The sequence below is a fragment of the Nelumbo lutea genome, chromosome 1 (assembly GCF_056320005.1).
Source record: "Nelumbo lutea isolate HS-2025 chromosome 1, American lotus-T2T, whole genome shotgun sequence".
Taxonomy (NCBI): domain Eukaryota; kingdom Viridiplantae; phylum Streptophyta; class Magnoliopsida; order Proteales; family Nelumbonaceae; genus Nelumbo; species Nelumbo lutea.
Genome location: NC_142684.1, coordinates 7,742,893 through 7,767,541, shown reverse-complemented (window position 1 = coordinate 7,767,541; position 24,649 = coordinate 7,742,893). Strand labels below are relative to the sequence as shown.

At 39.6% G+C, this 24,649-nt stretch overlaps 1 protein-coding gene across 2 annotated transcripts; it reads right to left on the bottom strand.

The window, feature by feature from the left end:
- Positions 1-1,082: 1,082 nt before the first annotated feature.
- On the bottom strand, positions 1,083-23,542 carry LOC148873390 (stearoyl-[acyl-carrier-protein] 9-desaturase, chloroplastic-like). Of its 2 annotated transcripts, XM_088964846.1 has the most exons (4): positions 23,352-23,522; positions 22,914-23,053; positions 2,788-3,292; positions 1,083-1,957 (listed from the first exon to the last, which is right to left on the bottom strand). In XM_088964846.1, exons 3-4 carry the CDS (start codon positions 3,223-3,225, stop codon positions 1,397-1,399), a joined length of 999 nt encoding a protein of 332 aa, XP_088820972.1. In that variant the 5' UTR covers positions 3,226-3,292; positions 22,914-23,053; positions 23,352-23,522; the 3' UTR covers positions 1,083-1,396. The 2 variants fall into 2 exon arrangements, with proteins under 2 accessions (XP_088820972.1, XP_088820971.1); XM_088964845.1 differs by lacking the exon at positions 22,914-23,053 and having other exon boundaries at positions 23,352-23,542.
- Positions 23,543-24,649: the final 1,107 nt, after the last annotated feature.

The window sequence follows — 24,649 nt, the reverse complement described above, 5'->3', positions numbered from 1 at the left end:
CAAAAAACAAAAACAACTGCCACATCAATGAAAACAATATAATTTTGTTGTAGCAGCTGCTTTTGGTTTCAAACACAAAACCATGTTATCAAACACCCCTTAGTGTTTCGTTTGCTATTTTCTTTCAAATTTTCCTATTTTGCTTGCAATGGAGCAAATGCATATGGAAACAACAGCAGAGTTCTTAGTGAAAGCTTGTTGTACTGAAGCCTAATATCTGAAATACTCCAAAAATGTATAGTTCCTATCTCTTCCATCTTAGCAGCGGATTATGCTTTTTAAGCTATTGTACAGATGTGCTCTTCTCTTCTCATGTTAGTGGTTGCAGTGATGGTTGTCGTTGAGCATCCACACCGATATGGTTTACTTTTGGAATGATGGATTTGGTTTCGGATTTGTTGTCCATGCAAGTTTTTCGTGTTGTTTCTTTCATAGAAATGGTTGGCTTCGTCCAGGGTTTAAAATATCAATACACTGGAAGGGATGTACGATGATTCGTACTTAATATAAGCTTTTTTTTTTTCAAAAATAGGTCAGGGGATAAATCTTAGGCCTGCCTATCCCCTGAAATGGGTCAAAAGGCCTGTACATTGTGTATCGGATACCGGACGATACAGTTGACTACGATATAACAGGCGTATCATATCTTTGGGTTTCCGATACACCTATTTAAAGGTATTTTCAGAAAACCAATGTTTTTATTGATTAACAATATAAAAAAAATTGTAAAATAGAAATTTTGGAAAAAAAAACTATAAAAAAAAAAAACAAAAACGTGGGATAAAAAGTATCAATACACCCCTGCCAGCATATCAGGTTCTTCCTAGTTCCCTCTCCTGTGAGGCTATGATCTCACTCTCTTTGAATGCAGAGGAGCTTGAGCCGTTGGTTCTTGGATTCACTGGGAATGTGGAGAACAAGACTGAGAGGATAACGGCTGATGTTGCTGAAGTCATTTACTTACTGCTTAATTAAACGAGTTTAGAAAACTTCGGTCATTATAATTGTAAATAGATGGTACAGAAGATGGCTGAGTTTGGTCCAAGTCTGCTTAAGGGAATTAAAAGCTGTAATTATCATAATTACTTTTAATCAGTAGAATTATCATTATATTAAATCAAAAATATAAACACAAACTCATACAGAGACCCTTTGATAAACACATAAGCTTCCCAGGGGAAAAGCCAATGCAACCTATCTATTCTCTTGCATGATTTCATGAGATTGGACAAGGAAACCAAAGAGTATATACAATCTGCACCCACAACAAAGCCCTCCTCATCTCAAACAAAAGGAAGAAATCAATGGAATCAAAGTGAAAATGCAATTAGAAAATTCCTGTATGTAGCTACGACTGAGTGGCAAGATAATTCAATTGAAAGTTTTCAAGCAGCACTTATAGTTTCACCTCCCGATTAAAAATCCAGCTAAAAGGAATTATGGGTGCTTGCTTGGCCCGTTCTTGAGCTCTCTCCTCCAATCTTCTGATTCGTGGAGCCAACCCACACACATAATCTTGAGCTTTTATCCCCTCACTAGAAAGACCTGTTAACTTCTCCACATTCCATCTATTGACCAAAAATTCCAATATATCAGCATAGTCCTTTGCTGTGTAGACCCCTAGCCTCTGTGCAACGGCTGAGAAGTGTTCAAAAAGGTCGTCATCCCGACCATCATACATTAGGTGAGCTGGCATTGAGATTTTCTTCTTCATCATATCTGTGAAAGCCAAGACGGTACCGTCTGGGTCAATCTCAAAAAGCTTTTCCACAATCTTGGTATATGCAGTTTCATGGCGCTTCTCATCAGCAGCAATAGTTCCGCATATTTGTGCCAGCTTTAAGTCTCCATGTTCCTTGGCAAGCCTGGCTGTGTTCCCATGCGAGATAAAGGTAGCTCTTTCCTGGAATGAGGTGTAGATAAACCCAAGATAGGGGTTGTTCTCTGTCCTTGGATCCTAAAAAAGAATTGTGGAAAAGAACAGCATCATCTTAAGAAAGTCATCCCAATGCCACAGATAGAACAAAATACAAGTTACAAGAATAAAATTTTTTCCTGTACCCCTTACAGATGCATCTTTACTCCACATCTGGAATATTGTTTGTTGAGCCAACCCGTACAGATTGGGATCACTTGAAATGACGTAACCTTCCAGATGTGCAGTCTATGGTGTATTTGTAAGGAGTAGAATAGACAAATCCGTGCACTGTGCTAAAGAGAAATACCACCGGGTGAAGAGAATTATTTGAATGGCAATAGATGCCATTCAAAGGCAAAAGCAATGCAACAAAACCAGTAGAAATCTAGAAAACCCAGCAGCATTCCTACATCAATAGCAGGCAGATATCCCCAACCAAAAACTGGTCAAAACTGGAAATTCAGACACCCAAATCTATTAGACTCCTTGAAGAGACTAGTAATGAAAATTTTTCCTGACACTTCAAGAAAAACAAATAGCATGCTTTTTACCCTAAAAAATCTCCCAAGTGGATGCTTTTGATTGGTGGGCACCAATCCTTGCATGTATGCCCATATCTACGGATATAAGTTCTATTGATCATCTTTACACTCCAACAGTACATCAACAGTACCTTAGACCTCCACATACAAAATAAAACTTCAAAGGTAAATACATAGAGAATAATCTGCAGTTTGAGGTTTCTGAGGACAACTAGAATCCATCTTCCATTTAGATATATACAGTTTTCTAACAGAATAGTCATTGAAAGTTCAACTACTAATTCTAGCTACCCAATCAAAAGATGTAATTCCTGGAAATGATCTTACCATTCCTGATCCAATCAGATATTGAATTGTCTTCTCAATTTGCTTCATATCAACTCGTCCAGTCAAATACAGGTACTTGTTGAGAAGGTCCCCATGCCTATTTTCTTCGGCAGTCCATGCCCTTGTCCACACTGCCCAAGAAGTGAGGCTTGCACCTGTTTCATCACGAACCCCATCTAGGGTATTAAGCATTGTTTGGTAAGTAGGAAGGGCTTCTTCTGTAATCATATCTCCAACCAAGACAACAAAGTAGTCATCAGGAATCTCCTTTGATCGCTCCCTTAGTTCCTTGACTTGTTCATAGAATCCCTCTGAGGAAGGGTCTGGCAGAAAATCCTGTGGTTGCCAGCATTTCTCAACAGGCTTCAAGTGTACCAAGACATTCTGCTCTGCCCAATCCTCCATAGATTTGAATATCTCAATATTTTGTGGTGGCATGGAGTGGGTTACCTGAACATGTACTTCACGGGGAGGGCTGAAAGGCTTTCTCAAATTTTCAACTTCCCTAAATTGAACAGAAAAAAGTTGATTCAGAAGCTTATAATATTAGAAGAGGGAACTGGTATGAAGAACAATGTCTGACCACACGCGCGCGCATGCATATACACAGTGTAATGCCAATCATACAAGCTTATCCTATTGCAAGGTTTGTTTAGGGGTAATAGCCATTTTTCTAGCATGTACAGGGGCAGAGCTACATGTATTTGAGTGGGGTCAAATGGCGCTACTGAAGTACAAAAGTATATGTACTATTTCAGGCTTTTCAGCCCACTTTCTCATATTGACCCCAATAAAGTTAAATGAAAACATAAGAGTGGGGGGTTAATCTAGGCATTTTATTTGGACTTTAGACTAACTGACTTTTAGACTACGTAAATAAAGAGCCCATTTGGGAGATCTTCTGCAGAGATTGAGCTGCATTGATAGAGTCTCTTCCGAGAAGCTACCTACAAGCTATGATAGCTTCAACGGAAGGTCAATTTTTGGGCCCATGTTAGCCTTTTTTGGCTTTATAGGTTTTTATTGAATAGGACTTTACGACACTTTAATCCAAGAAATTAAACTTCAACTCTCCACACCTCAAAACATTTAAACCTCTAAACACAACCCCCTCAACAACCAAAAGAAAGACCAAAATAAACTGATCATGGATAAAAAAACAACAAGATCCAAAAATCCACCATCTGAAAATATAGCCAAACCAAGTTAACAGCTCAACTAAACAACCAAATCACCCCATCATCACCCTCCCACACCCACCCCCAACAATCCACTACATCTCCCAAGAAATGAAACTCAGGACACACCATAACACCACTTCAGAGATTACATATTCTTCAGCTTCTTAGAGGCTAAAGCAATAACCTCACTACTCTTGAGAAATTTTTCGATTTTCCTCACCTTTTGCTTTATCCTTCATGTATTGACATTGCACTTTGGTTCTTAAATTTGAACCTACCTAGATCAATTAAATCTTTTTAATAACAAGAAAACCTGCTTTTATAAAACTATATACTCAGATAGCAATGATCAAGAAACACTATGTAGTACCTACAGTATTTGCAGTATCAAGGAATGCAATATCATTAATCTAACTACTTGGTTGATAGGTGCTGTAAATGCTAAAGCAAATGACCTAATAATTTTATCCACCCAAACAATTGCATCCATTTAAATGATCACAGATATGTACCAGAAAATAATTTTACTTGCATGATTATATGGCTCATTAAATAAATGGAAAAGAAGCCAGGAAGTCACCAAGATGGCCGATTAGTTGGGCAACCTGTGATTTTTAACTTAAATTTTTATGATAGATTTCAGGGTTACAAAGGCAGTCTTTTAGGCATCTATATGTCCTAGGTACTCACAATGGGTCAACAGGTAACTTATGACAGATCACCTTTTTTTGACCTTGGATACACTTTTTTACCAGGAAACTGCCTACTTCACTTATCTCATTATTATAATATGCTACCAGAAGGCACCTACACTGCACATGAGAAGGATGAACATTTGATCATGGAAACTATGATCACCCTCAAAAAGCAGAAGCAATACAAACAACAAAGAAGCCCAACATCAGGGGAAAATCCACAAAAATAGAACATGATTTCCTGCATGAGAAATCTACAACATATTGAAAATTGTTGAAGTCATAAGATTTACAATATGCTTAGCAATTTGAACAGTGAATCTAAATGGCTTCACATTTTTATTTCAATCTTATGATTCCATGCATGAATTTTATGATTTATACAATCCATGTGATTTGAAACAATTAAATTAAGTCCTAGCTCTCTACTTTGTCATTCCCTTGTTTCTTTTAATTTTAAGGGACTATTGTTTTAAAACTCTTACTTGAATAAGATATATTTAGGTCATCTAAACCTATTTAAAATATTATTGAGTTTATTTTATACTTTTTGTAGGTTAAAGAGCCAATTTATAACCAAGTTAATTGACTTTCAAGTCCTACTTGATTTATTATCTTGCTCTTCTTCCCTTAAGTGGCAAATTCTGTTGTATCAAGTACACAAATATGGTAGATAAGAACTAAGAATAGGGTAAAACCACTTTCTATGTATATTCATGTTATGTTTTTATTCTTTCTCAATAAAAAAGTAGATATGTTTTTTTTTGACAAATTTATAAAAAACAGAGATAACCTTACAATTTATGATAATGATTCATGATTTGATTCAATTCAACCTTTTCCCATATGATTTAAGATACAACTATGATATCCAGAACATCATGTTGGCAATTACCAGTTTTTGCTTGCGTTAAAGTGCATCTTGTAAAAGGGCAGAATAGTCCTTGTCTTCTCTTTATTTCTTTCCTTTAGCCTTCTTATTTCTCCTTTCTCCTCAAAGTTAATACATAAAAGATGGCTCAACAGGTTGAGAGGTCGATAGTGTTTGCTGTTTGAACCCTATATTATTCCCTCCATCTTCTCTTCTTCTTTTATTCTTCTGACCAAAGCTTCTTTTCATGTTTTTCTTCTTATTTTCTTCATCAATCTAAGAGTTTTGAGTCAAAGTGCATGGTATCATAGCACCAGAAGTCAACTAGTTCATCCTAGATGCTTTGTTCTATTGTTTTTCATTTCTAACTCATTCTATATGTTGAAGAAAAGAAAAGAGACATAAAAGGACTGATCATTTCTTAGGGAAGGAGGCTTTAATGCCTGAAGTTGTTCCAGTTTGTGGTGTTGGTGGTTTTCTAAATGCCCTCTAATCAGCAGTTTGAAGAGAAGTCAATTTCATCATGTTAAGTGTTGCAGTTTTTTTTTTTCCTTTTTTTTTAGTGTTGTGCTGTTTAGTTGATGTGTGTAGTGTGGCTATAACTTAGTCGGAGGCTGGTGATAGTGGTGATCGATTGACTTGATTCAGGTGAGTAGAAAGCTGAATTCCTTGTTCTTTTTCAAACTGGAGATCGGTGTAGAAAATATTCAGTGATGATTGTTTGGTTGGAATAATCCTATCTACCTAATAATTGGTCCTACTTGGTAACTGAAGAAGCCTTTTGTCTCATGGCTGCCTCTGCAAGTAGTTCCAAGTTGACTGTAGTGATACAATCCAATTAATGTGTTCAGTTGACCACTGTTTGAACTCCGTGGCACTATGTACCATGAGCCAAATCTGTTGAATTTACCTTGATTGGGAGAGGAAAGTTGAAGTACATCACTGAGGATAAGCCAAAAGTAGGGTCTGAAGGGTATAGTGAATGGGTGCAAGAGAATGCACAAATTATGACCTCTCTGTGGCATAGCATGAAAAATAACATTAATGGCAATCTTATGCTCCTAAACACTGCAAAGGATATATTTGGGAGCATGCTAGGCAATTGAATTGGGCACAATAATGTAACTCGAATCTATCAATTGAATTAAGACTATTTTTCCCTCCAACAAGGTGATAAAATGTGGAGGAATATCATTCAACCTTGAAAAGTTTGAGATATGAATTAAATGTATATCAACCACCTGCAACTGATTTGAAGACGCAACAGGAACAAAGGGAGCATTTATCTGGCTTGAGGTGAAAATTCAAATGAGTTTGAGCCCAGATTTTGAGTAGAAATGAGCTTTCATCTTGCAAGTGCACCCATGTCAGAAAGATCTGCCTTAGCTGTAGCCTGTGGAGGAGGTGGAGGTATAAGCATATGTGGCAGAGGTGATCCCAAAGGTGCTAGTCGTGGGTTTAGAGGAAATAGAGGTGGTCATAGAGATGGTGGCAATGAGAGGCAGTGGCAGGAGTGGTAGTGGTGGCCATATACAAGTTTGCTAGTGCTCTCATTATGGTCGTGAAAGGCATATGGACAATTTTGCTATAACTTGTATGGACCTCCCTCCACTTGGGCTAATCATGTCATAGTTGGAGAGGAGCTTGATGATGGGAATTCATTTCCATCACTCATGAGGAGTATGAGAAACTTCACCACTTGCCTTCCAATACTATTGCCACACTTTCCAAATCAAGTACAATTTGTCTTGTTTCCACTTCTCTGTCTAAGCCTTCAATAATTAACTCTGGAGCTTCAGATCATATGACCAAGTCTTTAGATTTATTCATGTCTATATCTCCATCCTCCACATCTCAGACAGTTGCATTAGCTGATGGTACTTCCTCATCCATTATGGGTGGTAGTAATGTGTCTCTTAGTTCCAACATTACTTTAAATTCAATTTTTATGTCCCCAAGTTTCCCTAAAGCTCTTATCTATGAGTAAGTTTACACAATCTCTTAATTGTTCAGTGATATTTTATCCTTTTTACTACGTCTTTCATGATCTCATGATGGGAAGATAATTGGTGGGAGTTTTGAACTTGGAGGATTGTACCACTTGGATGACAAAGATCCACAGATTGCTCTTCCATTTAAGAAAACATTGTTGACATACAATTGATGCAGTCCCTATGAAAAATCGGCTACAAGAGAGAGTAACACCCATAATCAATATTTTCTTTTCTCTTCCATTTAGGAAAGCATTGTTGACATACAATTGATGCAGTTCCTATGAAAAATCGGCTACAAGAGAGAGTAACACCCATAATCAATATCTTCTTTTTGGGTGAACCCCTTTGCAATTAATCTGCTGCTTTATACTTCCCAATAGAACCATTAGTCTTGTGTTTGATTGTATACACCCACTTGCACCCCATAATGCTCTTCCCAACTGGTGGATCCACTTTCTCCCAAGTGTAACAAGGCTTCCATTTCCTCACCCATAGAAGCAAAGAACAAGGCAAAGACAAAAAGAGTGACAGGTAAGAGACAAATGACAATATGAAACAAATTCATTTATAGGATGAAAAGTGCATGAACAAACTTCTGAAATTTTACATTTGATGATATTTGGAGGAATTGGCCTTTAGTGGCTTCTACCTCAATGCAGAAGGTTAAGGCAAGGTTGGCTTGGGCTCCTCCCATTGAAGGATTTCTGAAATTAAACTTCGATGGGAGTAGTCAAGGCAACTCAAGCCCAGCTGGAATAGGAGGGGTCATCAGAGACAAGGAAGAAACTTAAGAGCACTCTTCTCAGGACCAGTGGGGAATGGAGACTCCTTAAAGAAAGAATTGTATGCAGCCCTACAAGGTGTACAGATTGCAAGAGAGTCAGGATTGGAAATTTTGGTGATAGAAGGGGACTCCAAGGTGGTGGTGGTGGGTTGGCTAAAAAACCCAGATTCAATGGTCTGGGCTTACAGAAATGAATTGAAGAAATCCAAATGGTTAACTCAGCAGATGGAGGTAACTATACAGTGGGTGGGGAGGGAGGCAAATGCTTTTGCTGATTCTCTAGCTAAACAAGGGGTAACTAGGGAACAGTTGTACTGGGCCCAATTGTAACTTTATGATTATCAATGAGTGAGGCTGCACCTTATGCCTAATATTAGGATGCTTGTAACGAACATTTTATCATTTGCTTCTAATGAAATCAATTGAATTTTATCTATCAAAAAAAAGTGCATGAACAAACAGGTTTTTGCAAGGCAATAGGAAGATATGAACTAGGACTAGTGGAGGTAGTAGAAGCAATACCTTGGTCAGAATTTGAAGCTCCCAATTGGTTGCAGTCATTAACTAGTAGGCCCTCTTTCTTCCTTCTACAAACACTTAATTTCCTTTCACCATCAAAATCAGGAGCAATTGCCTCGGTGCAAGGAGCAATACTAAGAGGATTTTCATCACTAGTAGTCTTGGTTGGACAAGTAGACCCAATAGGAGGAGAGTCTAGGGAGAGAGAATTAGAGGCAGATGTTGGAAGAGAAGAAGCAGGAGCAGAGACAAAACAATTAGACTTAGAAGAAGTCTCTTCCAGTCCACTATTCTCCCCCTAAAGAGGATTCGAGGGAGGTTCAATGAAAGACTGTGACTCACGAGAGGTAACACCTTTGGAGATGGGCTTCCTTCCAGTAGTTGGATCAAGACACTCTTTTGTGTAGGAGAATAACCCAAGAACACCCCATGGATTGTCTTAGGATTCAATTTTGTCCTTTTAGAATCCTTAACATGGATGAAACACGCAGAACCAAAGACCTTAGGTGGCAAAGAGAAAACACAAGTTGCTCTGGATAGAGGACAAAGAAAGGAGTTCTCATCCTCAAAACCTGGATGGTTGTGAGTACTACACGAGACCAAAACTTCTTTGGACCCTTGCTTTGAAATAGTCGAACATGAGTGAGTGGTTTCAAGCAAATGTCTATTCTTCCTTTCTTATAACTGTAGATTTTAGATGGGGGTGCAGAATCCAACAGGTATCTTTGGTGTATTTCCCCCCACCACAATGAGAACAGTTTAAACTTTTCTTGTCTCCCCCCTTCCCACTCTTTTTGAGTAGTTGAAGCAAGAGTTGAGTGCTCAACTTGTTGCGTGGGAACCTCCACATTCATCCCTTTCCTCCTAAATTCCTCATTTCTGATTGGGTAGAACACATGTTGTAGGCTAGGGAGTTCACCTCGTCCCAAAATTTGAGACCAAATAGCATCATATGAAGAATCTAATCCAGCAAAAAATTTGAACACCTTTCCTTCTTCAATTTGTTTTTGATATATTTCCTTATCTTCAAAATTTTTCCAATCAATGACGAGATGATAGTCAAGTTCATAGAGCCCTCCAAGGGTAGAAAAGTAGCAAATGGCAAGTTTCCTTAATTCAAAACTGCAATATTTTGTGCCAACTTTTAAACCCTTGCATTGTTTTTTTGTTGCCCATAGGTATTAGATGGTTGCTCCTAAATTTTATGGGTTATAGGATGGTGCTGAACTGCCCTAGCAATGTTTCATGTCATGGAAGACAACAGCCATGACATAACCAAGGCATTTTTCTCAATCCAACTCCCATATGTAGGGTCTTCCATCTTCAGCTCCTTAAATTGTCTCCCAGTGCAAAAAAATGTTTTTTTATCAGTAAAAAGAAAAAGCTTTTATTGATAGAGAAAAGAGAATTTACAGCGTTGAGTAGCCTCAGCTACCCATTTAACAATCAAAGAAATAAATAGTAAAAGCCCCAGGATTTAGATTTTAAATTTACATTCATGCCCAGAAAGCATGTTCTCTTCTAACCCCCTGTTTTACTAGTTGATCTGCTAGACTTAGCCGACCTTGGAACCCATTGTACTAAGATTTGCATATCTTTTGACAGTCTTCTGAACTTTTCAATCTCATTTCTGAACCACCAAGGACACTTTTCCTCTTTTCTCAACCAGCTCAGAATCACTTTTGAATCCCCTTCAATTATCAAATTATTAATGCCTAACTCCACAGCTTTTTCTAAGCCATACAAGGCTGCCTCCAACTCAGCTCTAGTGGAATCCCCCTCCCCAATTGGCCCTGAGGACATCCCCAAAATTTCTCCCCTGACATTTCTTATGACTCCTATTCTAGAAGGGCCTGGATTACCAAAACTGCTGCCATTCGACATTCAGCTTAAGGAAGGCAGCTGATGGTGGGGTACACTGTTGTATAAGTTTTTTCTTGGAAGAAGAGGAACCTGCAACCACCTCCCAATTTCTGAGTACATCATCAACAGTAAAATCAGAGAACAAATCCATTGTTTTTACCCAATGCACTACTTTCACCATAATGCCTTCATACACAACTTCTACACTTCTGAATTTCTCTTTGAATATCCGTAGGTTTCTTCCCAGATCACCATAATACTGCAGCTTTTGTGCATCTCCAAAGCATCCTCCCCCTTTTCTTGGCCACCTAAAGGTAGATGAGTAAAGAGCCTATCCAAACTACTCGTGGTGGTCCACCTGCATCCAAAAGGCACAAAGATCCTATCCCAAATAAAACCTGCAAATGGACAAGAAATGAACAGATGATAAGCAGTTTCACCATCTAAATTACACAAAATACACCTGTTTGGAGAGAGGCACCAATCAGGTCTCTTCCTTTGCAATCGCAAGTGTTAATTGCCCCATGGAAAGTTTCCCAGCAAAAAGCTGCCACTTTGGGGGGGGGGGGGTTGGACGACTCCAGACTTCTTTAACTGGGAAAGAGGCTGAAGGGGATTGTGGAACAAACAAGGCATTGAAAAAAGAAGAGATATTGAAAACCCCTGAAGAATGACCAGTCCAAACCCAAGTTTCTCCTCTACTAGTGTCATGGTGCACCCCATCCAGCAAGTGAAGGAGATTGGAAACATGACTCAAATCTGAATCTCCAACGTTTCTCCAGAATCCCAAATTCCACCCAAACCCCGAGAGCGAGGGAGAAGGGAGTAAAAAATCAATAACAGGTTACCTTTGAAAGAAGATAAAGCAAACAATACAACGAGGGAAAAGAGGTCTTCAAGGGATTTTCACCCACCCAAAGATCTTCCCAAAACCTTACTTTATTCCCCGCATTGAGATCAAATTTTTTCTCCTCTTTAGCAAAACCCCTTGGCACCAAACTAGGATTTCGGTTTTCGTAGAGGTTCAAGGGACAAGGAGATTGAATGTCTCACTAAGCTGTTGAGGCTGTTGAATCTTCTCTCTAAAATATGTTTAGATCCCTCTGAACCAGATAAACGGTTTTGGTCACCACAGCCTAAAGGGCCCTTTTCTTGTGCTTCATTCTTTAGATCTCTTTGTCAGTCTCCCTCTCAACAATCTTTTCCTCTTAAGAAAATTTGGTATAGGCTTATTCCCCCCCTAAGTTATCGTTTTTGGTTGGGAAGTGTTGTATGGAAAAATAAATACCTTGGATAATTAACAAAAGAGAGACTGTTCCTTTGTCTCTCTCCTAACTGGTGTATCATTTGCAAGTCCCATGGTGAAGACTTCTACCATTTACTATCTCCTGTTCTTTTACTGCAAAGTTGTGGGATTGGATCTTTTTGTTGTTTAGATGCAGGTGGAACAGGGCAGCTAAAGTAAGCTTGCTTTTTGATCCTTCTACTTTTGCCTGGCGCCAAAGAAGAGGGAGATTAATGTGGAGATGTGCAAGAGCAGTGTTGATTTGGATTGTTTAGGAAGAAAGGAACACTAGAGTGTTTCAAGAGGAGAGAAATCTACAAGAACTAAAAGACTGCATTTTGAATATGGTTATCCAGTGGTTGAAATCCTCATAGCTCTTCTACCATTTCTCCTTTAATGATTTTTGGAGGAATTGGCCTTTAGTGGAAGGTAGCTATACTCCCTAAAGGCTAGAATAAGTGTAAGTTGGGTACATCCTACTGTAGGTGTCTTAAAGTTGAATTTCAATGGAAGTAACCAAGGTAATCCAGGTCCTTCTGGATTGGGAGGGGTCATAAGGGATAAGGCTGGAAATGTGGCACTTCTCTACTCAGGTCCCCTAGGAGTTGGGGAAGGATTCCACTATGGTGAAATTGTTAGCTACAACTGAGTTTTTGGTAGGTGGTAATGAGATTCCAAGGCGGCAATGGGATGGCTACAAAATCCGGAGTTTGCAGTGTGGTGTTATAAGAATGAAACCAAGACGTTCAAGTGGTTAACAAGGGGTTTGGGTGTAAGAGTGCAATGGGTTGGGCAATCAGCCAATGCTTTAGCTGATTGTCTAGCCAAGCAAGGGGAAGCCAGGGATTTTTTTTTTATCAATAACTCTGAAAATTTTCATTAATTAAGATGCTTTAATATACAACAAGAAGTTACAAAGAAATCAGCATAGAAGCTGACCCAGAACAGAATTACAAATGTGCCCAAAACATATCTGTTCTTTGAACCCCTTGCTTTGCTAAGCTATCAGCCAAGCTGTTGGCTGATCTCCTAACCCAACCCACCTGATAGATATATTTCATGACATCCATTTGAACCTTTTGAAATCATTCTTCAGCTGCCAGGTCACTCCTTCCCCTTTTTGCAACCATTTTATCACAGTTTTTGAGTCTCCCTCAATGATCAGTCTATTAATCCCCAGCTCTTTGGCCTTCTCAACCCCATATACTGTAGCTAGAAACTCAGCCCTAACTACATCACCTCCTCCACTGGACCGGAGAACAAAGCAATAATGGAACCATTTTCATTTCTAATGCCCCCCCCAATACCCGAAGGGCCTGGGTTACCCACACAACTCCCATCGAAATTCAGCTTCATCCAACCCTCTGTTGGAGGGGACCAGGTCTCCAAAACCTGTTGCCTCATAGTTGATGAAGCAGCAACAGGTCGCCAAACCCTGAAGAAGTCTTCAATTTTAAAATCTGAAAACTGCTTTAAACATTTTAGCCAATGTGCCACCCTTAATGTTATTGTTTCCATAAAGCCTCCTTGCATTTTTCTTTACTTTCAAATATTCTATCATTTCTTTCCTCCCAAATGGTCCAAAGTATTGCTGCTCTAGTGCACCTCCAAAGAATCCTTCCCCTCCTTGTCTTACCACTACAACCATTTGGGTTGAATAAATCTCCTAACCGGTTAGGAGAAGACCACCTGCACCCAAAAAGGGAAGTAAACCAATTCCAAATAAAACTGACAAAAGGGCATGATAAAAGAAGGTGGATAGCAGTCTCACATTCAACTTATATAGGACACACCAGTTAGGGGATAAGCACCAATTTGGCCTTTTCCTTTGAAGTACATCAAAGGTATTAATACAACAATGGAAGACTTCCCAACAAAAAGCACTGATTTTAGGGGGAATAGGATGGCACCAAATTTCTTTGACTGGAAACTGAAGAGAAAACTGTGTGGCAACCATCAAATGAAGAAAGGATTTACAAGAAAAAGATCCATCAGAATTAGGACCCCAAATTCTAGAATCTGACCCACCTTCCCCCAAGAAAACTGAATTCAGCAATCCTAACAACTCAGAGACTGCAAGCAGTTCAGACTCTCTAAAATTCCTATTAAAACCAAAGTTCCAATTCAATCCTGGAAGGTGAGAATGATGGTTTAGGAAATCAGAAATAGGCTTACCCTTGAACCTAGACAAATCACAAAGAGAAGGAAATTTCTCCCCTAAGGGAATATCCCCAATCCACAAATCCCACCAGAATCTGATTTTACTACCAGAATACAAATCATACTTGATAAAATTAAGGAACATAGGGAGGACATCATGGATGGCCTTCCAAGGAGCAGCCAAGTTAGCCCTACATAGACATCCAACATCCCATCCATTGCACGGCATGCCATGAATGCTTGCAACCACTTTGTGCCATAATTTCTCATTTTCATTTGGAAACCTCCAGAGTCATTTGCCCAACAAAGCCTGATTCTTCATTCTAACATTACCAGTTCCCAAACCCCCTTCCTCTTTCAATTTACTCACCTTCTCCCATCTAACCAAATGATCCTTCTTTTCTCCCCTAGCTCCCATAGAAAATCCCATATGATTTTTTCAACTTTCCTCACTATCCTTTGTGGCATCCTAAACACTGCCATATAGTACACTGGGAGATTTGCTAAAGTGGATTTAATTACGGTTATTCCCCTCCCCAATGAAATACAATTTCTTTTCCACGCCGCCAATCGTTTCTCCACCCTTTCCACCACCGGAGACCAAAAACTAGCAGATTTAGGATTATTTCCAAGGGGTAAACCCAAGTATTTCATTGGCCACTCACCTTTCTCACGACCTAGGGAACTTTCCAGAAATCTCACTTCATCTTCTTCAATATTGACTCCAACCAGTAAACTCTTTGACCAATTAATCCTCAAATTAGACATCTTCTCAAAGAGATTCACAACCACCCTCAAATTTTCCACTCCCTCCCTACTTCATCACAAAAAATAAGAATGTCATCTGCAAACTGTAAATGACTTACTAAAACGTTGTCCCTCCCAACTGACCATCCCCTGAATAACTGCACACCATTTGCTCTTGAAATCAATTAACTTAATGCTTCAACAATCAAGGTAAAAAGCCAAGGATCATTTGTACTGGGCATACTTGTAGTTTGTTGTTCCCTTGTAGAGTATGCAGCTTGTGCCTCTCCAAGAATACTTGTATTGGTATTTGCTCATTAATTTAATATAATGAATTAATTTACTTATCAAAAAAAATATGTATCCTCCTAGGATGTTGTATGAACTCACTCTAAATCTGCTTCTGAATTAATAAATTTATTATCATTCATCAAAAAAAAATTGTATCCTAGAAAACCATGACATGTAATATGGAGTTTTACAGAAATGGACCACTTCTTGAAGTTGTATTCATCCAATTTCACATTAGTAATTTGAAGGCTAGGGAAACTAGGGTTTTCCATGTTCAAGAAACCCTCACTTGATCTTCTTTTAAGGTTACTGCACTTGAGTTTGAGGATGACATTTGACCTTCCAAAACCTCAATTTTAAAAGAAACCAGCATTATTCTTCACCAAAATCAAAGAAATGATTTTAATAAGAGTTTCAACTTGGCTCTGTTGTAGCTAGCATAGGAACAATAACAGTAACCTCCCAGCTTTGGTTCAGTAGAGCCTTCTATGCTAAAACCCAAAAAACTTCCACTTGTGTGGTCTAAGAAATCCTCTGAACTGCGCCTACTTGCAGTCCATCAGCTTGACCTGTCTTCTACAGGTCACTCTACTAGTCCAAGGACTACTCCAGCTCTGTCTTGCTCTAGCAGAGCATACCCGAATCTGTTTTGGGTCTCCTTGGACCTTCTCCCAAGGAAAAAACCCTAGGAGAAACTCAGTAAGCCAAGACCTAATACTAGGGATTTAAACAACATAGAAAAAGAAAAGAAAGAAGAAAAAAAGGGAAAAAACAGCACCTGACTTGAGGTTGAACCAAAAAACAAACTAGTATTAGTGCTCTAATACCATGTTAGTTTTCAGATTAGAAAAGAGAGAAGAAGAAGAGGGTTGAGAGAAATGGGGCGGCAACACTACTAACCAGCTCCTAATCTTATTATTTATAGTAGGGTTTTAAGTCAAGAGTGCAAAAGACAAATCTGCCCTGATTAGTATGCAGAAAATAACATATTAGTACAATAAAGGCCCAGGCCCATTAAGCATACGAAAGAAACATTGGCATGTATAAGTAAAAAATGAGATCCCCCCTTCCTCTTCATCCTCCTCCTAACCCCCCTCCTCTTAAGGAGGCTTATGCCTCTTATGTTTTGAACTATGCCTCATGCCTATAGGTAGTGGAACACCTCGCATCACGCCTCCACGTTTTAAAGCATTGGCATGTATAAGGAGATAAGAAGCAACATGGTCTTTTCCTCTAAAGATGCTCAAATGTATCAATTTTCAAACTAAAACTTCCAAAAAGAAGACCCTTGCCTTGGGTAACACTGGTCTACACCAAATCTCTTTCACTAGGAAAGTGAGGACATGAGGAAGGAGAATCTAACATGAAAACACAAGAGAAAGATGTGACGATGGTAAACCAATTTTACAAAGAGAAATATAAGAATGCAATATTAAGTAGAGAGAAATTGGAGATGAAGAACCAAAGTGAAAGATGAACTGAGATTTCAGCAGCAAGAAATTGAGACACCTTAAAATTTGAAAAGAGGAAATAACTATATGAAGAAAATAAATAATGAATCAGTTCAATCTCCTAACAAATAAGAGGAAAAATACCCTTGTACTATTAGCCAATGAGTACAGATCCTTGTGACATCTCCAATAGGAATATGAATCAGTATTAGATACCATACAGAAGTGAACATCAAGTGACCCCTGTACCACTTACTAAATATTACACACAACCGGTATCCATGAAATGGATACATGAAATGAACCATTAATCTGCCATCCAATAGGTTGGTGATTTCTTAGGCAGAGTTTGGGAGTGCTTATTCTAATAAGTGCTCATGAGTATTTGGTGAAAAAGAACTTATTTCAAATAGGGGCACTATATATATTTTCAAAATGATGTGGTGGGCCAAGACAGGCCAGAAAGGAAAAAAAGAACTTATTGAATAAGCACTTAAAAATAAGCCCGAAATTTGGGCTTCACAAATAAGTGCTTATTACCAATAAGCACTTATTGCTAAGTGCTTATTACCAAGAATATTGCATTCTTATATTCCTCTTGGTAAGTGTTTATTACCAAGAATAATCACTTATTCGGGCTTATTTCCCAAACGAAAATAAGCACTTATTGGTGTGGTCCCAGCCCAAAAAAAGTGCTTATTTTTAAGCACTCCCAAACTTAGCCTTAAAGTCATGTCCTCAAAATTAAACTAATTGCTTTCATAGCAATGTTTTCAACCAGCCATTGACCTGGGCAGTCAAACAATTTGAATCATCACCCGAAAACAACTTTGTGTCTGGCATTCCTAAAACCCGAGGTTTGACCAAAAATCTGTTCACTTGGTCAAAGACCATTCGACCCAGGTGATTGAATTGTTGACCCATTTGACCCAATCACTGCCACTGGGTCACATGTTAGACACCAAAATGTATTCTCAACTTCCAAAGCCTATAACTTTGTGCTTGATTGTCCAATTGGGGTGATCTTTATATCAATTTTGGGTATCATTTCGAGATCTAAACATCCCGAGGACCGAAGGCGCCTTTCCCTACTATTTTTTATTAGTAATTCCATGCTATTTTTGAAAAAAAGCACTTTTTTATAAATAAAAAAATTAAAATTTGAAATAAAAAACACAAGTTAGAGATAAAATAATAAATATACATACATATATTACATATAGAATGTTATTATACATTATTCAGATTATATAAATATATATTTATACATATATGCATACATATATATGTATGTATATGTATATGTATATGTATATGTATATATATATATATATATATATATATATATATATATATATTATTGTCACAATCTGACCTACCTGACTCGGATGGTCAAACCGATGACCCGTGATTTGGAGGCAAAAACAATTCAGCCTCCGGGTTGATTTTTAAAACATTGTTTCACAGTCAACGCAATTTGGAGAATTGAGTAACTACATTGTCAATTGCTATAGCAGGCAACATTGACCAAGTAGAACAGTTCTTGTAGCTTCTTGCTCCGATTTTGGGGTATTGTCCCTCTAAGTGGCATAGTTTTACCTCTTCATGTTGATCAAGAGGACAATTGACCTTGTTATTTGCTAAACATTCAATACTAACTGATGGTGCACGATCTAGATGATCCTAGCTGTAGGGCAGCTTGGACGCCTGTCACCAAGTAGGTCGCTCGAACTACAAGGGGAGGTATCAGAGAACTCAGGGTGGCTAACCCGGCGAGGTCGCTCCGATGCTTAAGCCAGTAATAGTATATGCGAGCTGAGAGTTTGAGAACAAGGAGAGCTGGAATGCACTAAATCGTGCGTACCTTTTGAGGTTGGAGGTAAGGCCTTTATATAAACATTGTTTGGCGTGGGCATCACGCAACACGTCCGGGATCTCCGGGAAGACGTGCCTAATTGCTCCGAAGTCCTCGGAGGTAGTTGTGCACGTAGGCCAATCTTTGCGCCTTACTCGGTTTCCTCCAAAACATTCGATGTGAGAGCTGACTTCCAAGAGACCCGGGAGTGATGGGATGCATGCAGAATTCATCGATGAGCACGTCTTGCAGGTCGCCACCATGACCTCAATCAAGTCGGCCAGCCCTCGAGGGAGGTTGCTCCGCACGTCGAGGTCGCTTCAGCCGGTACTGACGAGGTACCACAGGTCGGCCCTGGACGAGGTGATGCTAGCTGCCCTGAGTTGTGGACGAGGTCGCTAGATAGGTTTCCACCAAGCTGGTGGAGGAGGCAGGTCACCAGTTCGGCGGCGAAGGCAAGTTGTCAGTTCGGCGGCAGAGGCAAGTTGTCAGGTCGGGGGTGGAGGCAGGTCGCCAGGCCGGCAATAGAGGCAGGTGCCAAGTCGGCAGCGGAGGCAGGTCGCCAGGTCGACAACAAAGGCAAGTCGCCAAGTCACCAGGTCGACGGCGGGGGCAGGTCGCCAGGTCACCAGGTCACTAGCTGTGACTCCATCATTTTGGCTAAGGCAAGTTGTCACCTAGGTGATTCTAGGGTGTCACCCAGTTGTTCCAAGATGCCATGTGTCATGATGTCAGTGGAGGGCCAAATCTGCCCTCATCAATTGCCCCCCACTCCCGAGCTGAGATCAGCTCAGCGAAGGGAGTAGATTTGTGCTTCGTTGTAGGTCCTTTACCTTGTTACCAACATATTTCGAGGTCGACAAAGGGGTCCTTGATGCTGAAAGCGGTTTGGCTTCCCCTTGTGATATGTGTGTCGATGTTGGAATTTAAATAGCAGGTTGATGTCACAGCTGCACTGTGTCAGTCCTCTAAGGTGTTGGTCGTCTATTCCTACGATAAGCCACAAGGAGCTCAACCTGTGGGGGCAACTTTATTAACTACAGGTTGCCAGCTCACATGGGAACCTTGAAAGGCTAAACCCGCAAGGGCAATTGCAGTCCTTTGGTCACTAGCTCCTACAGAAGACACGGAGGGCTCAACCTGTAGGGGCGACCTCGCGAACAAGGCTAACAAGGCTCGTTCAGGCTGATTATGTGTGTCGCCAGGTCGGCAGAGGTAGGTCGCCATCTCGGCGGCAGAGGCAGATCGCTAGGTCGATGGAAGTAGGTCGCCAAGTCGGCGGAGGCAAGTCTCTAGGTCGCCAGGTCGGCAGAATTTTGCCAATCTAGTTTTGATCTCAGCACCTCGGCCTACAAACACCTCGTCACCTCAGCAGGACTGACCTGCAACGGCGGCTCCACAACCTACTGGCCATCAACTCCCACGTAAAGCATGGAGGGCTTGATCTACAGCGCAACCTCACAGTTTGTTGGCTATCAACTCCCACGAGAACCACGAAGGGCTCGACCTGTGGCGCGACCTTACAATTTGTTGGCTATCAACTCCCACGGAACCACGGAGGGTTCGACCTTGGGGTGGCCTCACATTATATTGGCCGTCAACTCTCGCAGAGAGTACGTAAGGCTCGACATATGGGGGTGGCCTCACAGTTAGGGAGATTATGTCCGGGCAAGACTGCAAGAACTCGTTTGGACTAATCATTTTGCTTCTGCCCCTCTAGGGGGTTCTATCGATCAAGCATTGTTGTTGCTGCTTAAAGATGTTATTACTTGAGGCTTGGAGAATCGGGTGAGAACATAGCATTTTGTAGCGTTTCCCACAGACAGCGCCACTTATTGGTGTGCAATCTGGATGTTCCTAGTTGTAGGGCAGCTCGAACGCCTATCGTTAAGTCGATCACTCGAATTGTAGGGAAAGGGAGGTATCAAAGAACTTGGGGTGGCTAACCCGACGAGGTCGCTCCGATGCTTAAGTCAGTAATAGTATACGCGAGCTGAAAGTTTGAGAACAAGGAAAGCTAGAATGCACTAAATCGCGCATACCTTCTGAGGTTGGAGTTAAGGCCTTTATATAGGCATTGTTTGGCGCGGGCATCACGCAACGTGTTCGGGATCTCCGGGAAGACGTGCCTAACTGCTCCGAAGTCCTCGGAGGTAATCGTGCACGTAGGCCGATCTTTGCGCCTTACTCAGTTTCCTCCAAAACATTCGATGTGAGAGCTGACTTCCAAAAAACCCAGGAGTGATGGAATGCATGCAAAATTCGTCGACGAGCACGTCTCACAAGTTGCCACCTGGACCTCAATCAAGTCGGCAAGCCCTCGAGGGAGGTCGCTCCTCACGTCGAGGTCGCTTTAGCTGGTACTGATGAGGTACCATAGGTCGGCACTGGATGAGGTGCTGCTAGTCGCCCTGTTGTGGACGAGGTCGCTAGCTAGGTTTCCACCAAGCCGGTGGAGGAGGCATGTCGCCAAGTCGGCGGCGGAGGCATGTCGCCAAGTCGGCGGCGGAGGCAGGTCACCAGGTCGACAACAGAGGCAGGTCGCCAGGTCACCAAGTCGCAAGGTCACCAGGTTGCCAATTGTAACTCCATCATTTTGGCTAAGGCAAGTTGTCACCTAGGTGGTTTTGGGGTGTCACCTAGTTGTTCCGAGATGCCATGTGTCATGATGTCAATGGAGGGCCAAATCTACCCTCACCACTAACCATAATCTAACACTAAGCCAATGGTACAACTATAGACATCAGGTCCAACCCGGGAAGTACATTTGCCAACTCAGAAAACACACAAATAGACTGAACTCTAAAATGAACTTGAGTGGCTATGCTTAAGCACATATATGCTTAAATTTTCATAAAAACAAGCATAATAAACATGAAGGGGTAAAGAAGGAAAAATTAATGGAAAAAACAATCCAAATTCTAAGGATAATTAGTGGTACCTCTAGAAATGCTAGCTAAACATGCAAGTCAATATATTTCTAATTCACCCAAAGGAAACAAAATATCTCTATATAAACATGACCGAAAGCTACAAGTAATAAAAAGTCAAAAATCTGCCTACCAAGTTTGAAATATCAAACAAGACTACCATGGAGAAAAAGAAATTCAATATTATAACTTCAAAATCAAGTTTCACACAATAGATCATCAACTATCCTGCGAGAAGAAACTAAAATATTCTTCCGATTTATATTACTGGAAAAAATGTTGTACAATGCATCAATTAATTTAAATTACTAGGACAATAATCCATTCATCAATTTTGAGGAAAAAGTTTAAACCAAAGTACAATCCCATGTTAGGAAATCTAGTCTACAAGTTCCAACAAAAATGGACAAGCTCCAATTTGTTATAAATATGATGGGAAACATATGTTTTACACCATGAGCAAGTAAGTGATCATCATGTACCAACCAACCTACATTCAACAACAAATACCCAGAAATTCTAGCTCAGTTTGCTGCTTACCTTTAGATAATCAGAAATGGAAAATAAATGAACATGGATCAACCACAACACAAACTCAAATGAACTTTCCGAATGATGAAAAGGAAGACCGGATATGGAGAAATTAAACTAGAACATGCTTTAAGTGAGTATAGTTAATAGGAACTGACTGTACTACCTTTCTAGGCCAGTATAACAAAATAGTTTTCTCATAGGAAAAAACTTAAATCTAAAACTCTGTAATTTCCCACCTTTTATCAATGTCATGACCACATTCTATTGTTCTGTATAATTTTACAGCTGAAGTCATTAACCAAGTGGATGTTTATTTTTTATTTTATTATCATTATTATTATTTTTACAAATAGAACAAGATGAAATCATGGGTTGGTCCCATTGAATGAAAGTCTTCAATCTCTTAGATCAAGTTTGGGTATTGTAGAAAGATTACGGAAAATTGGAGCCAAGGTCGGGTTCAACCCTACAAGGTTTGCTATCTGAAACCACCTCTGGTTTATACACTTCAGCCCTTCAAATTTCATCAGTTTCAATCTCTAATGGCATTCCAATCCTACAGAAAGGGTATGCTAATCCAAGCGGAATTTCACAAGGTAAATTAAGGGCATACTGGGATTTTAAAGTTATTCTAAAGTCGCCCCTCCGTTTCCCTCAGTATGTTGGACAGAGGAGAGATTTATAGATTTAAGCTATTGTCATATTAGCGAGTGGACATTTAAGAAATTATGACAAAAAAAGGAAGGGAAAAAAGAAAGGCCAACAACCCATTTCAAAACAAACGACCAAAATCAACTTAATTTTCAACAACAAGTTGGTGATCATCCTCTAGAAGATCCGATAATTCTAACCTCTGGGGGACCCACCCAACAAGATGGACGACCAGAAAACGATACATGCATTAAGTTCAACAAATAAATAAAATATAGCTAATCCAGAGAGAGAGAGAGAGAGAGCAACACTAACCCTCTCTTTAAGAAGAAAGAAAACTATCGGCCAGAATAACAAAATCCCACGATACATGTTTCACAGCATGCTTCAACCAAATCCAGTAAAACGGAAAAGAACAAGAAATTGAATCATCGTATACTCAACAAAGACAAATGCTGCAATGTTAAAGCAATTTCCAAAGAATTATTGAATAAACAAGGAAAGAAAAACAAAGGCTTGAATCACATGACAGCATTTCAACAACAAAATAACTATAAGATCAAAGAAGTCCACAAGACAAAACCAAGCTTCAGGACAATTAACAGCAATAAACACCAAGCCAGATCAAAAAATAGCACAAGAGAGAGAATTTCTTAATTATAAGATCCATCCTATTTTTATCTGGAAAAAGAAAAGACAGAAAAAAAGAGCAGCCCAACTCTTAGTTGGAGTGCACAACGAAGAATGACTTACTTGGTGCTGGAACGAAGGGTGGAAGCCATGTAAACCCTCGGAGATCTGAGATTGGCCACAGAAGGAAGACCAAAAGAAGTAAATTTTTGGGACTGAACGGAAAATGGATCGAGCTTCAAAGCCATTGCTTCGCTTTCCTCCACACGAGAAAGGGGACGAGAGGGAGTGAGGGAGCACACAATCAAAGAGCATAGCTATTTAACAACGATCACATAGGCAGAATATACCTTCTTCCCGAATGCTGTGTTAAATTACGTAATTACCCTTATTAATTATAAATAATTATCAGATGTAAAATTTAGGTGTTTGTATGCATTTCAAAGAGGGGAGCATGTATTGTATACAAAACAAGTTCCAACATCCTACCAACTTCGTCGTGCATATTTCATATTAAATTGGGGTTCACCAAAAGTGTGTTATATCTTGCATGGTCAATGTGTTGAGGAGTTGGCCGTGTGGGGTGTTTTCTAGGCTTGATTGTTTAGAAAAAATCCATATATCCTGTAGTCGTAGTGAATCCATAAACTTAAGGCAGTGTTTAGTATGACTTCTGTTTATTCATATTATCGTCATATGGACAATTGTCTTATCATCCTAATGATAAGGCAGTGTAAGTCTTGCAGTCTTAATGACAAGTCTTGGTTTATGTGCAAGCCAATTGATGGGAAAATTTCATTTTAACATTTCTCTCAATATTAAGTATTTATTTACTGTTCTGCTTATGTGGCACCTAATGATGTCTAGTGGTGTTTAACCATCAACAAACACTAGAAAAAATGTTTATCAACCTTTTTTTTCCGATTTTAAAAATAAATATAGTACAAACATTTATTTAATAATTAAAAGCTATAATAAATACATACCAAATGTGCTTGGGATCAAACCTTCAATTTGGTCAATATAAAATCATCCATACAATTCGTTAGAAATATTATGAAAATGAAAAATAGTTGCTATTTCTTCATTCACCAATATGGCTTTGAAGAATAATAAGTACATTGCCATGCAAAATATAGTAGTGCCTATTATGTACTTCAAAACAACAAATAAACCCTAATGCAATCATCAACTGAACTCAGGCTCCATGGTTTGATACCTATTCAACTTAATGAGCTTCAAAACTAGTAAAACAATTATTAATTAAACCCATAGCATAAAACAAATGATGTTACAACCACAAGCAATGAGGGCAACATATCTATTGACTATCACATATGAATGAACCCCTATTGTCATCTCTAGCTGGGCAACGAAAACTTGGCCTAAACCCGACCAATTATTAATTGGTATAGTTGGAT

Coding starts and splice junctions, on each gene's coding strand:
- LOC148873390 (XM_088964845.1), bottom strand. CDS start 23,476: ATGGCTTTGAAGCTCGATCCATTTTCCGTTCAGTCCCAAAAATTTACT. Junction 3,293..23,351: donor ACCCTTCGTTCCAGCACCAA/GTAAGTCATTCT, acceptor TGTTCAATTTAG/GGAAGTTGAAAATTTGAGAA. Junction 1,958..2,787: donor ATCTGATTGGATCAGGAATG/GTAAGATCATTT, acceptor ATTCTTTTTTAG/GATCCAAGGACAGAGAACAA.